A 14767-nucleotide genomic window follows, 5' to 3' on the forward strand; every position below is an offset into this window, starting at 1 on the left:
GTGAAAAGAAATGAGTAGTCAGGTTGCCAAGATGGCTCAGTGGGTAATGGTGTATGCTGCCAAGCTAGCTGACCTAAGTTTAACTCCTGCATTCCATATGATAGAGGGAGAGAAGCTACTCCTACAAGTCCTCTGACCTCCATAACACACACACACACACACACACACACACACTGGAAGTCCTTCCTTTTCAGCTGAGGATACAGGACTGTAAAGTGGAAGTGCCAGAACTTAGTCCTAGTCATGAGAACCAAGGAGCCCAAGCCAGAGCCCAGCACCCTGGATGTTCCCACACAGCCGCTGGGGATACGGAGGGAGGATTGTCCACAGAATGTCTCAGGGAAGGCAGGATGGTTAAACTGCACATGGAAAGGACTTAGGAGATAACAGGCTGAAATTGATAACCTCCTTCCTCCTGTCCACAGTGAGGAAGCATCGTGAGCCCTGGAGGAAAGACAGATGCCAAAGACAGAGAGGCCTCAGCAAGCCACTGTGCTCACCCTACTCCTGTTTGTTCCAGAATCTTCTCTAGGAGAAGATGGATCTCTGCATTTATGGCTCCCCTTTTCTCAGGAAAGCGAGAAGAATGACAGGCAGAAAGTTGAGATTAAAGGGACAATTAGGCTATCATAAGGAAGAGCCTGAGGGATCGATGGCAGGCTGGGGAGAAACTGTGAGCTGACTGAGGAAGGAGAAGCATCTCCTCAACATCAGTATTGATGATGAATCTTGTAGAGTCCTCTTCCACCCAATCCATCCTTCCCCAACATGTGACCAGGCTCTCCATTGTCTTTCAGTGTCCGAGTTCCAGGAGGAAGGAATGAACGCCATCAACCTGCCTCTTAGCCCCATCTCCTTCGAGCTGGACCCCGAGGACACTATGCTGGGTAACTGTCCCTCTTGTCTCTAAAGTAACTTAATGCCCACAGTTTAGGCACCCCTACCAAACTCCTTTTCTTTTTCTAGCTCTCTTTCTAGTTTTAGGATTTTTTTTAATCTTAAGAATTTATTCTGTAAGAATTCCATACACGTATTGATGAAATACGATTTACCCACTTCTGCTTTCTCTCTAACTCCAAAACCCCCCAAACATGTCCTCCTTCTCAACCTCGTCTCTTCTCCCTTCTCTTCTTAACGACCCTCTAAGTCTAACTGATGCTGCACACATGCACAGCTGTGGAGCTACCCACTGGAACACGGGCAACCACAAGGGAGGCACCACCACAGAACCATTCTCCCTCCCTCAGAGACCACCAACTGCCTAAAACTCCTTAGCAAGTGGTGGGGTCTCCAGAGCCCCTCCTCCTTCCATGCTGGATGGTTGGCTTAATCTTGTGCACATCTCGTTCAGGTCACCACAGCTGCTGTGAGTTCATAAGTGTAGTAGCCATGACATGTCCAGAGGACACTACATCAGACCACTCCACTCCAGCCTCTCTGGCTCCTACATCATTGTCCTCTCTTCCTCAGCGTTCCCTTGGGGCTGAAAGCTCACAGTTACTTATCCCCAGTATTATCGCCAGTTAGGCTGAGGCTGCTCTCAATCTCTGTGAGCGAAGCTTCCTTGTGCAGTAGGCAGCATTCAACAGAGACCCTGCTTTCTTTTACAGAGGAGAATGAGGTCCGGACAATGGTCGATCCAAACTCACGCAATGACCCCAAGCTTCAAGAACTAATGAAGGTAAGAATCAGTAAGGACAGGTTCTGGGAGACTTTCCCACAGCCTTCCGGCCTTGGCAGGAGTCGTGACAGCCACTGCAAGGAGAGCAATGTCACATCACAGTCCCTCAAAGGAACTTGTTAAGTCAAAATCAGAAACAGCTCCATTCTCCAGGTGAGGAAACTGAGTCTCAGGAAGCCAAGTGATTGTTTATTGTCTAACTGGTTTAGAGAGATGGAATTGGGGGCTGGGAGTGTGGCTCTGTTAGTAGAGTACTCCCCTAGTGTGTACACAGCTCTGGTTCCACCTCACCACAGCATAACCTGGCACATGCCTGCAATCCCAGCGCTTGGGAAGTAGAGGCAGAAGCATAAGAAATCCAGGGTCACCCTGAGCGACATAGAGAGTTTGAGGCCAGCCTGGAATAAGGAATGGAGTGGGGGAGGGAGAGGATGTGTGTTGTATCTGGCACTTTGGCCATCATCTAGTAACTCCTCTTGTCCCCTGACCTATGTCCCTCCCTTTGTTCCCAAGCCTCACTTAAAAACAGAAAAGTGAATAGCTAGTCCACAAGTCCACTTATGGTGTCTTCCTGCTTGAAGCCTGCCTGTAGTTTCCTATCAAGTGCAGCAGCCTCAGGTGGCAGTTGTGTCTTTGCTCTGGCACTCTCTGCAGCCTCAGATAATCTTTGCAGTAACACAGGGACAGCTGGCTTCTAGCTGCAGCACTCCCTGTCCCCAGGCCTCTGCTTAAGCAGCTCCCTCCATTTAGATTGCCTCTGGCTTCCTGTATACCACTTCCTCCAAGAAGTCCTTTCTAATGGCCATCGCTATGACGCAGTCTCACTGTACAGCAATGGCCCCTTGGCTTTAGAGTGTTAGTGCCGTCTCCACATGCTCCAGCTCTTGAGGGCTGTGCTGCCCCCTCCTCCTTCTCTCTCTTCTAGCCTTCTAGCCAGTGAACTCCTTGGGGTTAGAGACTTCCTTTTCTTTGTCATCATCATATCACCAATGTCTAGCCAGCATGCTATGGATAGTGTGCTATGGATACGAAATCCTAGCCTTCATGACAGACCCTCTCATCTTCTCTTCAGAGACTCCTCACAAGCAAGGCTCTGGGGCAGCATCTATTCATTGCTGCTTACTTCTGTGTGCTCTCTGCCTGGGTAGGACCTTGTGATGGTTACTTTTGATTGTCAACTTGATGGAATTTAGAATCTCTGTGCAAAAAGAAAAAAAATTCTCTGGGCATGTCTGTAAGATATTGTCTAAGTTAGGTTATTTTAGGAAGACCCACTCTAGGTGTGGACAGCACTATCCTGTGAGCTGAGGTTCCAAGCTAAATAAAAAGGAGAAGAAAGCAAGCTGAACACCAGCAGCCATCTTACTGTGCTTCCTGACTGTGGGTACAACATCACCAGCTGACAGGAACTACCTTACCAAGTACCATAAAGGCAGAGGCTCAAAGAGGTAACTAGCTTGCCTCAGACTCACAGATGACAGAGATGAGCATGCACAAGTTCAGAGATGACAAGAGTGTTCACGTGTACAGGGCTGTGAGTCAACCACAGTTCGTAGAGGGGCAGGCACACATATATCATGGACATCAGAGGGATGCAGACACATGTGGACACAGCTGTAGATGACAGTGGTACACACACACAAGTCAGTAAGTGGGGCTTGGGTTTGACCCATTTGCATAACTCTAGAGTCTATACTCTTGCCTGGTTTGAAGCCTATCCCTTTGGAGGAAGGCTCGGTAGGGACAGGGAAGATTATCAGAGTCACCAGTAGCACCCACACTAGAAGAGCTAACCCCTCATGTCTTAGTTACGGTTTCTATTGCTGTCATAAAACACCATGATTATAAACAACTGGGAAAGGAAAGGTTTGTTTTAGCTTAGAGTTGGTGGTCCATCACTGAGGGAAGTCGTGACAGGAACTCAAGCAAGGGAGGAACCTGGAGGCAAGAACTGATGGTGAAAACACTGTTCATTGGCTTGCTCCTCAAGGCTTTCTCATCCTGCTTTCTTATAGAACCCAGGACCACCACACCAAAGGTGTCAACATCATAATGAACCTGGCCCTTTCCAGTTCAATCGCTAATTGAGAAAATATCCTATAGGCTTCTTACAGTCAAATCGTCTGGAAGCATTTTCTCAATTGAGGTTCCCTCTCAGATGACTCTAGCTTGTGTCAAGCTGACAGCAAACTAGCCAGGGCATTCTGCAAATGCACGGGATACTGGGGCTCACTCCTCCCTACCATTTGCATACTGGTCCCATGCCCGCTCTGCCGATTTTAATTATCTACCTAAGAAAGCTAGTTTCCAAACAGATGTGCAGCAGCCCTTCTCTGACTCTGGCACTCTCTGTAGGTGCTCATCGACTGGATCAATGACGTATTGGTGGGAGAAAGAATTATCGTGAAGGACCTCACTGAAGATCTCTATGATGGCCAAGTCCTACAGAAGCTCTTCGGTAGGAGAGGGGAGACTTGGGAATGATGGCTGGCTGAGAGGCAGTCCCAGGTCACAGTGACCCACCTGAGAGAGGTGGACAGAGTGGGACGGAAACATGGGGGCTTTAACTGCCTTCTCGGGGTACTGCTTTATGTGATGGAATGCTGTGGGGAATCTTTTGGAACCTCATCCGTCTGCTCCCTGGCTATCCAGGGTCATCAGCTGAGTTGATGAGGAGCCCCCATTGCAGGGATACAAACCACACCTCACCCTTCAGAAACTGCCTCACACATATGCTTGAGTAGCCCCTTGTATTTTTAGAGTTTTGTGGCTGGAGTATGTGTGTGCATGTGTGTGGGGAAAGGCAAGGAGAGTTCTGGGGTGATCTTGGTAGAGAATGGATGAAATAGGCTTCCTTTCTCATCTTCTTTGTCTGGGGCCCACACCAACCCAAGATTCTAATTCCTATGTCTGGCTGTCTTTTAGCCACCTCTCCAGGGGTGCACTTTGGATTGAGTATGCCCTTCTAGAGAAGTAATTCTCCTCCTTGCCAACAGCCCCCTGGTACAGTGTCACCAAGATGTCCTCCTTCCTTAGAGACCTCTCCTCAGTCAGCTGCTTTGCTATTTTTAGTCACTTCTCCTCGTTTGTCTGAACAGTTGAAAAGCTTCTGGTCTTGTGTCTACTCGTCTCATCCCACCTCTTCTGGTCTGTCACCTGCTAGCTGCAACACCTGGTTAAATGACAGGCCCCATCTACCCTCATCTAAAACTCCCAACGGCCCTTTCTAGCTGATCACCATCCAGACCACTTAGCCCAGCCCTCAGGACATCGGATCCTCCTCCCCACCCCTCCCCCACAACTGTCTGTAGCTTCTCCTCCAGACACCTCTACACACATGGCTCACGTGACAGGGCATGACAGGTGAAGTAAGTGGCTGTTCTCGCTGTTGGTGTTTCCATTTTTATGTCCACCACAGTACATTATTTCCTATGCCATGTGTTCAGCCCGATACTTCAGTCTTGTATCTGTCTCTAAGGCCCTTCTTCCTCCACCATCTGCCAAGACACACCATTATTGTTCATTCTTCTGGACTCAGGGGTTCCCTTTTACACCCTGTGCATTATGGTCACATGTGGAAGACAGAGCTGTGGATTCTCCTATGCTTATCCCCTCACCCCTATATCTGTCTAAGTGGAAAATGTGAGTGTTCAATTTTATATAATCTAAAATACTCCAGTATCTGAAAGCTGCACACTGGCATACACGATGAGTTGTGATCAGTGATGGTGTGCTAGAACTAGTATGTAAAACTGCCTTCAGCTTGGCATGGCGGCACATACCAATAATCCCAGCACTGTGGAGGCTCAGGCAGCAGGACCCTTGTAAATTTGAGGCCAGCCTCGGCTGTATAATGAGTTTATGTAAAACATACCTTTAGGCTTTGTATTGCTACTGTAAATGTATATGAGCCATTAAAGAATTTTGTGTTTAAGACTTAAATCTTGTCCCTAAAATGTCATATATATATACATATATATATGTATATGTGTATGTATATATATATGTATATATATGTATATATATATATATGTATGTATATATATGCATCCTGAAATCTAAAGAAAAAATAGGTATCTGAAATCTGAAAAAAAAAATTTCCCAAAAATTTGAGGTAAGGGATATTTAGCTTGTATAGTATGCACATATCTGTATATATGCACATATATGTATACATGTTTCTACATGCATCCCTTATCTTATGTGTTGGTTGTAGCTGTGTAAGTAAACACATGTGGCTTACCACCATGAAGTCATAAAGTAGGACATATTTATTTTTTCCAGGTTTCTCTGGCTCTGTCAGGCTGCCTTGCACACCACCTAGCACTTAATCAATGTACATTAGGTAAATGAATGAATGGCTGATATAAAATCTAGTAATTTCTTGGAAGCTAAACTGATTTGGTACTCAAACATCAATATTAATGAGTATTAATATTTAAAGGTTGTAAATGCTAGCTGAATACAAAATGGGAAGGTTTTGGCACATGTAATCATGGAGAAGATATGAGCTTCACTGAGCATGTCCCCGGTGGCTGCAGCTGTTGGCCCCTCCAGCACGATTTCTAATCAGCCTCAGAAGCTGCCTCGAAATGTCCTATGCTAGGCTCTTGGAACAAGAATGGAACGTGGCCACAGAGTCATCTTGCCTCCAGGGAAGGGTTACAAAAGAGCCTGACATCACATCTGTGTAACTCCACATCAGGCGTCCTGTATGGATAGGTCAGATGACGTGAGATGTCCTTCTTCATGTCCCGAAGGTGAATCACAACAGGAGTCATGCTCCTCATGTGAACTTCAGTTTAGTCCTCTGTAGGTGTAAGGTTGAGCACACACATTCCAGACCTATAGGCAGGATGCCCAGATGGAAGGAACCATTGTGCAGCATAATGAATCTCATCAAAGCCCCTGAGACAGAGACAGGTGTGAATGACCCCTGTGACCTTAAGCTCCCCTCCAGTCTTTTGTCTTCCTTCTTCCCTAGCCTAGTTTTTTCAAAAGAGCATTTGGCACTCTCTGCATCTGCTACCATTGCTAGCCACTCCCTCCTGGCACCTGGCATGGCAGCCACCTCCCCATCTTTCTGTCAAGTTTCCCTGCTGCTGACACCTGCTGCTGTCTTCTCTCAAGGCTCTGCTTCTTCCAGTCATGGTTGGAGTTTCTCAGTGTATTAGTTACTTTTCTGATTGCTGCAGCCAAATACCTGGTAAGAAACAGCTTAAAGGAAGAAGAGTCTGTTCTTGCTCACAGTTGGGGGGAACACAGCCCATTATAGCAGAGAAGACATAGTGGCAGGAGCATGAGACAGCTGGGCAATTGCATAATACACAATCAGTTAGCAGAGAGAGACGAAGATTAACCAGAGACTCATCGTCCATCTGGGCTCTTCTTCCTTCCGAGTTCCTGGGTGCTTCTACCGGTTCCTGCGATTTCGACCACTGATGCTACCATGATGACTCTCACAGCACTCCAGAACAGCATTCTCCCCGAAACTGCCAACCTCATGTTTAACTGTCTTCAAAAAAGACAGTTCTACCTGAATGCCCCTCAGCTGCCTTGCCACCAGCCTGTTCCAAACAAGCTGCTTCCCTTCTTTCTCCCCACGGAAGTCATTCCATTTCCACTCCAGTGGTGGGTTCACTGTGCACAGCTGGTTGCTCAGATGAAATTCAGTCGTCCATACTGCTCATTTGCCTTCATCTACACACGTCCTGGCGACTGTTCTCCCATCTACTGTGTATCAGATCCATCTGATCTCTCTACAGGCATGCAAAGCCTCGTGAACAAGCTTGGCTTAGGCAGATGGGCAGGGTTTGCTCTCTACATCATTCTACAGCCACTTTGGCTTAGAACAGTGGTTCTCAACCTGTGGGTCCTGGCTCTTTGGAGATCAAACAACCCTTTCACAGGGGTCACCTAAGACTATCGGCATATCAGATATGTACACTAGGATTTATAACATTAGCAAAATAAGTTATGAAGAAGCAATGAAAATAATTTTATGGTTTGGGGGGTCACCACAACACAAGGCACTGTATGAAAGGTTCAGGCCATTAGGAAGGTTGAGAACCGCTAGCTTAGAACGTCTTGTTTACTGTTAGCGCCATTGGTTCCATCCTTTGTTCCCGTACATCATTTCTTGCCTCCGTTGCATGCTGGAGATATTCCGTATCTTTCTACATCTCACTACTCTGCTCAACACTTAAACGAACCCGTGGGACATTTGTCACTTTCTTTCTAAACTTTGTGACTTGGAACTAATTTTAGGCTTCGGGTCACAAAGTTTGTACAAGGAATTTCCACATATTGTTCACCTAAACTCCCATATGTTCACAGTTGACCCAACCATCTCTTCAATACCAAAACTGAAAGAATAATCTTAAAAAGCTCTTTAACCAAATTACAGGCCTCCTTTGAATACACTATTTCCTTGTTTTACATTGTTTTTTTTAGGTTTATCTATTTTTACATTTCATGTCTGTATTTTTGCCTGTGTGTATACATGCATGCCAGATGCATACCTGGTGCCTGGAGATGCCAGGAGAGGGCATTGGATCCTTCAAACTGAAGTTAGAATAGTTGTAAGCTACCATGTAGATTCTGGGAACTGAACCCAAGTCCTCTGCAAGAGCAGTAAGTGCTCTTAACTGCTGAGCCATCTCTCCAGCCCCCAAGGATGCGATCAGTACTTTCTAAAATGATGCTCAATTTCAGCATCCCAGCTTACATGCTTTAGCTGGCAAGTCTCCTTTGCTCTTGAGTCCACAGTGGTTTCTCTGTCACTCCTTGTCTTTCATGAGGTTGTGCGTCTGAAGAATACTGGTAGGCAGTTATGCGGGGTGATGGTTACATTAATACTACTACACAGTTTGGGGAGCCAGTCCCCCAAATGACCCACCCTTCCCAGTGCCTACTAGGGAGCACTTGTAGTCACCATGACTTGTCCCAGGGGGCATGCACTCACATGACTTACGGTGGTCTCTGTCAACTTTCTTCACTACAGTCTTACCACTTTTCCTCTTTGTGATTAATTTATTCAGGGAGAAATACCTTGAGATCATGGAGATCATCCTCTCTTAACTCTCTGCTTTAATCATGCAGTTGTGTGCTGGGGATGAATCTCCTTTTCCTTCCCTCTGCTACATTTATTCGTGGGAATTGTCTTGCAAGGAAGAGCTGGAATGTTATCAGTTTATTCAGCTATTTCATTCTGTCGATATGGACAAAAGATCTTTGTGCATTGGTTGCTGGGAACACTCTCCCATTGGCTCCTGGAGTCTTTTGGTATGCAGCTGAAGCCTCGTGATGTTTTATTGATATGTCCTTGCATTATGGCATCATGAAGTAGTCTAGGATTGTATGGTATTTTCTGTACTCTGGTAACCACTTTTCCAAAGGGCCTAGATTTTTTTTTAACGTAGAATGGCATTTATAGATCAGGTTCTGGGCCTATCACTGGGTGTTTTAACTTGTTCTCTGCAGCATAAATAATCAAATTCTCATTGGACAGTATGAAGATAAGTCAAGCATCGTTAGAAACTGAGCCTCCAATATCTGGGGCTTGAGTGCTTCAGTGCTAACTTGGTTGGGCCTGGAGAGCAGGAGCAGCCATGTGGATGACATCATGGGAAAAAGATTGAGAAAGAAAGTGAGCAAGGTGCCAAGCAAGAGCAGTGATGTCATGACTGAGGGTCCTGTGTGCTTGATGGTGATGCTGGCAGCCTGGAAAAGACAGGTGACCTGGGATGGAAATGACCCTCTGTATGTGCTCTGCTCAAGAGCCCCTTAGATGACAGCATCAGACCTGGCTCACTGGTGTCTAGCTTGCTTACAGAAAAATGGCCTTTCTCAGAGCCCCCAGGCATTTGGGGGATGGTCTCTCCACTCCTTCTGACCTCACTGCCTTCTCGAGTGTCCACTGCTATGTCTGTTTTCTGTGCATTTCTCTCTTGTGCTGGCAACAGATTTTTGTGTAGGTTTTCCTTAAAGCACAGAGACAAAGATCTGGTGGAAAAAAGTTTATAGGTGTCTTAGAAATTATAGATGAACCAGGCCTTGGGGTTTAACTTGGTGACAGAGTACTTGCCTACCATGTCCAAGGCTTTGGGTTCAATCGGTCCCTAGTACAAAAAAAAAAAAAAAAGAGGAGGAGGAAGAAGAGGAGGAGAAGAAGAAACCACAAAGCCAAAAAGCAGAAACAAAATATAAATAACCAAGTAAGTAATATAAAAGGAAAAACTAATTAGATTCTATCAGAGAAGCCAGGTATGGTGATGGAAACTTTTAATCCTAGCACTCGGGAGGCAGAGGTGGGCAGATTCCTGAAGGTTCAAGGCCAGCCAGGTCAGCACAGAAAGTTCTAGGATAGTCAGTCAGGGCTACACAGAAAGATCCTGTCTGTCTCAAAATACAGAGGGGTGGGGGGAGAAGGAGAGAGACTATTACTGATAGGCTGGGTGTGTGCCTCAGTTGGTAAAGTGCTTGCCTAACATGCACAAAGCTCTGGGTTCCAGCCTAGCACACATACAGAGCATGGAGTCACCTACCTGTGAACTGCAGCATTTGGGAAGTAGCGGAGACAGGACAGGACAATCAGGATTTAAAGGTAATCCTCAATTAGATATGAGTTTGAGGCTGGTCTGGACTACATATTAGACTAGCAATCCTCAACGTTTCTAATAAGATCCTTTAATACAGTTCTTCATGTTGTGGTGACCCCCCCACCATAAAATTATTTCATTGGTTCTTAACTGTAATTTTTAATTTTGCAACTGTTATGAATCATAATGTAAATATCTTATATACACAATATCTGATATGCGACCCCAGGTTGAGAAATGCTGTATTAGACCCTGACTCCCAAAATAATTAATAAATAAAAGATATATTAATAAAAACAACTGCTCTGATTGTAACCTGGGCCCTTAGAGCAACCAGATGACAGTTTGACCTAAAATCACCCTCTCCAGGACACTGAGGCAAGAGCATTTATCCTGAGGTTCCTTTGTCCATTGCACAAAGTAAAAGATTTCAGCTGATTTTCTAATCTGTGGTGGAAGAAGAAGGAGCCTTGGGCTGGAAGTGGGAACAGGAAGCATCAGGTGAATAGCAGGGCACAGGGAACTCTGAGAAAGACATCCCAAAGGTCTGACATCTGCACTGTGGCAGCTCTTGCTGATACTGGCCATCTCTCTGACCCATCTTTTTATGGGAATAGCATCAACCCTTCAAAACCTCAAATCAAGACTGTCCTAACCCCAGGCAGAGGAGGAAATACCTTGCTGTTCTGTGACACTATTCCTAAGGAGATGTGAACAAGTGTTTACTCACCCCAGATAGGGAACCAATAAGAGACTGACGTTCAGATACCACCAAAGTCTCACAAGTTCAGATACCACCAAAGCCCGCTTGGTGAAACTATGAGTTTTGTTGGGGTTACTCACAGGACCAGAAGTGACTCAAAGACAGCCACATCACCAAAGCCCACCCCAGCAAGGTGACAGCTCATGAAAGCTGGAGCACACTGCACAGGCTGTAGGCGGCTCTGCAGGTTGCAGAGTATCTGTGTAGCTCAACTGGTCTCTACTTCTCAGAGGCAGCTTACATTGTCCGCAAGTCTTCCAGGCAGCGGCTTGTCTAAGAATGATCTATGGAATTCTCATACTAGTGAATCTGATACGTTCCAGTGACTTCCTGAAGTTATTTTGAGTTGTTTCATTTCTAACCTTAAAGAGCATCCTGCAGGGTAGGATGTTTCACCTTCCCTTAGGACATCCACTTGACAGGAAAATAAAAGATTTTAACCTGAAAGAACACTGCTACACAACACTCTCTGGCCATGCTCAATAGTCATCCACTCTTGGGATTCCTCTCTTCTGAAGTGGCTAAAGGAGACTACATCCTCAGTTCCGCCAGAGGTTGCTCTTACCCTATGTCATCTCCAAGGAAACACTGGGACATGTTTCCCAGCATCGCTGTTGTATACTGAAGTCCATGGTCACTTCATTATATTTTCACATACACACACATACACACCAGACACACTCAATACACCCACACCTAGCCATTGGACAGCATGGAAGAAGGAGACACACAATTCCAGGAAAGTCAGAGACCTGGTGATGCTCCTCAGGTCATCCGACAATAGCCCCTGTTCTTTTTTATTTGGTCTCTTAACTCAGGGTGACTGTGGAGGTCTTTTCACTGTGTTTTATTAGACCATAGTGCACACATGTGTGTACATATACGTATACCTATACATATATGCATAATTAAATGCATATATGTGATAAAAATGTTTTGCAAAGGAGAAAGGGATAGAAGGGGAAGAAGAATGGGAAAAGCAATACAAATAGAAAGTCAACTAAAGTGGCTCAGATGACAACTAGCTCAGTGCAGGTGACCACTAGTGAGGGTGAACCCTAGTACAGATGAACCCTAGTGCAGATGAACCCTAGTGCAAGTGATTCCCAGTACAGGTGAACCCCAGTGAGGATAAACTCTAGTGTGGGTGACCCTAGTGTGGACAACCCCTTGTGCTAGCAACCCCTAGTGTGAGTGAACCCTAGTGTGGGTGAACCCAGGTGTATTGCAAACATAGTCCATAGAAATTACTTTATCCATTTTTTTAAAATGTAATGAATGTGTCCCATATGTTTGCAAACTAAAGTGGTTTTGAATAGTTGAATAGCTGGGGACTCAGTGCTATTGGAAAGGGGGTTTTAGTATTTGTAATTCTTTAAGGGTATAATAAATGTTACAACTCCATGAATTAAAGCAGTAGTTCTCAACCTTCCTAACACTGTGACCCCTTAATAGTTCGTCTTGTTGTGGTGACCTCCAACCATAAAATTATTTTGTTGCTACTTCATAACTATAATTTTGCTACCATTATTAATCATAATCTGATATGCAGGCCCTTGAGACCCACTGAGTTAAAGCATATGGATCATCTTGTTGTTCTGGGAATTGACTGCACTCTGAACGCCTTCACACTTCCTGAATTTGTTGCATGCCATTCCATTGTTCTGTAAAGCCGATCTCTGCAAGAACATCTTTGTATTCTAACTAAAAGCAAGGAAACAGTCACAAAGCAATACACCTGAGGACATTCTAAACCACATCTTATCTATTTGAAGATCATATTAGCACTTCCTAAAAATTAACCAATTACGATCAGTTTGCAGAAGCATGGAATTGTATGAGAAATGGCTTCCCAGGAAAATAATGCTTCAGCAATAGATTTGTAAAGACCCAGCTAATATTACCCTAAGAACAGAAGAGGAAAATTAGAAATCTGGGAGGGGGGATCTTTAATTCCCTGGCACCATGGAGGAAAATCACTATGTAACTGTAGAAATAATTCAATGGGAGGTGGCTCAGTTGGTTAAGTACTTGGCTGCACAAGCATAAGAACCTGAGTTCGGATACCAGCACCCATATAAAAAGCTGGTTATATCAGTTTCTGTATGTCATCATGCCTGGAGACTGGAGGCGGGAGGATTCTCTGGGGCTCGCTGGCAGTCTAGGCAAATCAGTGAGCTCTAAGTGAGAGGCCCCGTTTCAAAAAGTATAATGGAAGGCAATTGAGGAAGATACCTCAGGCCTCCACATGTACACATACAGAGGCACACACACAGAGAGACACATATACACATGCACACACAGACACATACATACTCATGCACACACATACACATATACACATACATATAAAGATACACACACCATAGAAGGAAAGAAGGAAGGAAGGAAGGAAGGAAGGAAGGAAGGAAGGAAGGAAGGAAGGAAGGAAGGAAGGAAGGAAATAAAGAAGGAAGGAAGGGAGGAAGGAAGGAAGGAAGGTGGGTCTTAACTGAAGTAAAGCAGTGAAAGAACTAATGAGAAGAGATTTGGAAAGACAACCAGACACAAGAATAAATCGTGTGAGGTGGGCTCTTATTCTTGTCAGCAACCATCAGTTAGTTGAACACAGGGGATGTTTTTTGCAAACAGAGGCAGGGACGAACCCTGGCTGAATACCTACAGAAGATGGTCAAACAGAGACAGGGATGGACCCTGGCTGGATACCTACAGAGGATGGTCAAATGTGCAATAAGTTCTATACAGTACATATGAATTTTTTTCAAAAGAGTGACTTGACCCTAGAAATCATCTGTGCAGAAAACAGTGGTGGAAATATGCATGTGTACATATATACTATAATCTCATTCTTAAATTTTATTTAGATTTGTTTTAAAATGTGTATGCATATATATGTGCATGAGCACAGACATTCCTGCTACTGTATGTAATTGGAGGTCAGAGGTCAGAGAACAACATGTAAGAGTCTGTGCTCTCCTTCTACCTTTACATGGGTTCCAGGGATCAAACTCAGGTAGTCAGGTTTGCATTGTCAGATGCCAAATGCCTTACCCACTGAGCCACTTTGACAGCCCCCAGGTATATATTTCCTATTGTCTGTCTATCATTTTAACAAGAACAAAGCCAGGTGTGATAGCGCCTGCCTTTAAACCCAGCATTTGGGAGGCAGAGACTGGCACCAATGTGTGTGATCTCAAGGCCAGCCTGATCTACATAGTGAGTTCTAGGTCGACCAGAGCTACACAGCGAAAAAGAAAGAGGAAGGAAAAGAGACTCAGAAGTGGAAAGTGTTCGCCTTAGAGGTAGCCAGCAGAAGGCTGTGGGTATGAACATCCACAGGCTGGGCTGGCAGGCACCTGGCTCTCACACGCTCATCCTCCTGCCATGCCAACCTTCTGCGGAGGAGGCACTCACAGCAATCTAGCCAGCAGCTTTTCCTCCAGGTCAAGCTCAGGCTTCCAACTTTACCATCATAGTGTTTTGTGTAATCCTTCCCAGGGCATGCAGTTTCAATGTATGAAAAAAAATAGCTTGCTTCTAAGGAAGGACAATTCCAGTGTCATCAAGAAAGAGTGGAGGATGAGGGGGTGGCGGGAGACAAATTTTCCCTTTCTTTAAAAAGAAAGGATCCAAAATAAGAAATCAGCTTAAAGGTGGAAAAGGTGAACTGACAGACTGCTCACTCAGTAAAAGTGCCTGGACCAAGTCTGCTGACTGAGTTGG

The 14767-nt window shown here is 45.1% G+C and overlaps 1 protein-coding gene across 1 annotated transcript in view; it reads left to right on the forward strand.

Annotated features, from left to right (window-relative positions):
- Parva (parvin alpha) overlaps positions 1–14767 on the forward strand; it is a 152141-nt gene that overhangs the window by 103277 nt on the left and 34097 nt on the right. The window contains exons 2-4 of the mRNA XM_028768050.1: positions 798–887; positions 1611–1681; positions 4037–4139. Coding sequence (XP_028623883.1) covers positions 798–887; positions 1611–1681; positions 4037–4139 — 264 coding nt within the window. The remainder of the gene's footprint in view (positions 1–797; positions 888–1610; positions 1682–4036; positions 4140–14767) is intronic.

This window comes from Grammomys surdaster, unplaced genomic scaffold (assembly GCF_004785775.1).
Source record: "Grammomys surdaster isolate TR1022 unplaced genomic scaffold, NIH_TR_1.0 184, whole genome shotgun sequence".
Lineage (NCBI taxonomy): Eukaryota > Metazoa > Chordata > Mammalia > Rodentia > Muridae > Grammomys > Grammomys surdaster.